We start from the raw sequence: 1296 nt of genomic DNA on the forward strand, positions 1-1296 counted from the left end.
ATATATAACGGGCTTCTTTCAGTTTCCGTCTACCAAATCCACTCAAAAGGCTTTGGTCTGCTATAGTAGAAGACATTTGCCCAAGGTGCCACGCAGTGGGACTGAACCCGGAACCATGTGGTTGGTAGGCCAGCTACTTACCACACAGCCAGTCCTGTGCCTTTTTTTTTTTTTCCCCCATTTCTTCTTTGTTATTTTTCTTTTGTCTTGTTCCAGTCATTGGACAGCAACCATGCTGGGGCACCACCTTGAAGGATTTTAGTCAAATGAGTCAACCCTAGTGCTATTCTAATTCTGTTGGTCTCATTTACTGAACTGCTGACTTATAGGGATGTTAACAACCCAACACCAGTTGTCAGGTTGGGTGATAAACACACACCATCATTGTTTAACATCCGCTTTGCATGCTGGCATGGGTTGGATGTCATGGTTTCTGTGACTGGATGCCCTTCCTCAATCCAAACACTTTACAAAGTGTATGGACACTTTTATGTGGTGCCAGCACGAGAACTTTTTTACATGACACCAGCATGGGTACTTTTCTAAAGTTTTTTTTTTTTTTTTTTTTTTTACATTTAAAGTAATTATGTGGTCAAGAAATGCACTAGGTTTGATTTGTTTTATTAACCTCTTCAAGCCAGTGCCCCAGCATGGCCACAATCCAATGATTGAAAGACCGAAATGAGTAAAAGAGATCTAAGTATGAAAATCTTATTCTGAACAGAGAAAATAATAGCCATTAATATTTATTTATTGTCTGATTATAGGAGAGTTTTGATACCAAAGACATGATGAAATATCTAAACCAAATTACTAGCACAAGTCAACTTCAGGAATTGGTGGTCCATCTCCTTCAGAAGGTAACTATTCTCTCTTTTTTCTTATCTAAAATAATTTTATTTTGTTCATTTTCTTAAAATATTTTTACACTTCTTTTAAGCAAGCTCCATCTATATACTCTCTCTCTCTTTTACACTTTTACTTGTTTCAGTCATTTGGCTGCGGCCATGCTGGAGCACTGCCTTTAGTCGAATCAAATCGACCCCAGGACTTATTCTTTGTAAGCCTAGTACTTATTCTATCGTTCCTTTTGCCGAACCGCTAAGTTATGGGGACATAAACACACCAGCATTTTAGCCTTGGGCCAATCAAGGCCTTGTGAATGGATTTGGTGGACAGAAACTGAAAGAAGCCCATTTTATATATATATATATATATCTGTGTGTGGCTTTGTGTCTCCCACCACTTGTTGACAACTGATGTTGGTATGTTCTTGTCCTCATAACTTAGCGGTTC

The 1296-nt window shown here is 38.6% G+C and overlaps 1 protein-coding gene across 1 annotated transcript in view; it reads left to right on the forward strand.

Moving 5' to 3' along the window:
- Window positions 1–1296, forward strand: part of LOC106868228 (kinetochore-associated protein 1) — a 44148-nt gene that overhangs the window by 41865 nt on the left and 987 nt on the right. The window contains exon 38 of the mRNA XM_014913394.2: window positions 768–860. Coding sequence (XP_014768880.1) covers window positions 768–860 — 93 coding nt within the window. The remainder of the gene's footprint in view (window positions 1–767; window positions 861–1296) is intronic.

This window comes from Octopus bimaculoides, chromosome 4, assembly GCF_001194135.2.
Source record: "Octopus bimaculoides isolate UCB-OBI-ISO-001 chromosome 4, ASM119413v2, whole genome shotgun sequence".
Taxonomy (NCBI): Eukaryota; Metazoa; Mollusca; class Cephalopoda; order Octopoda; family Octopodidae; genus Octopus; species Octopus bimaculoides.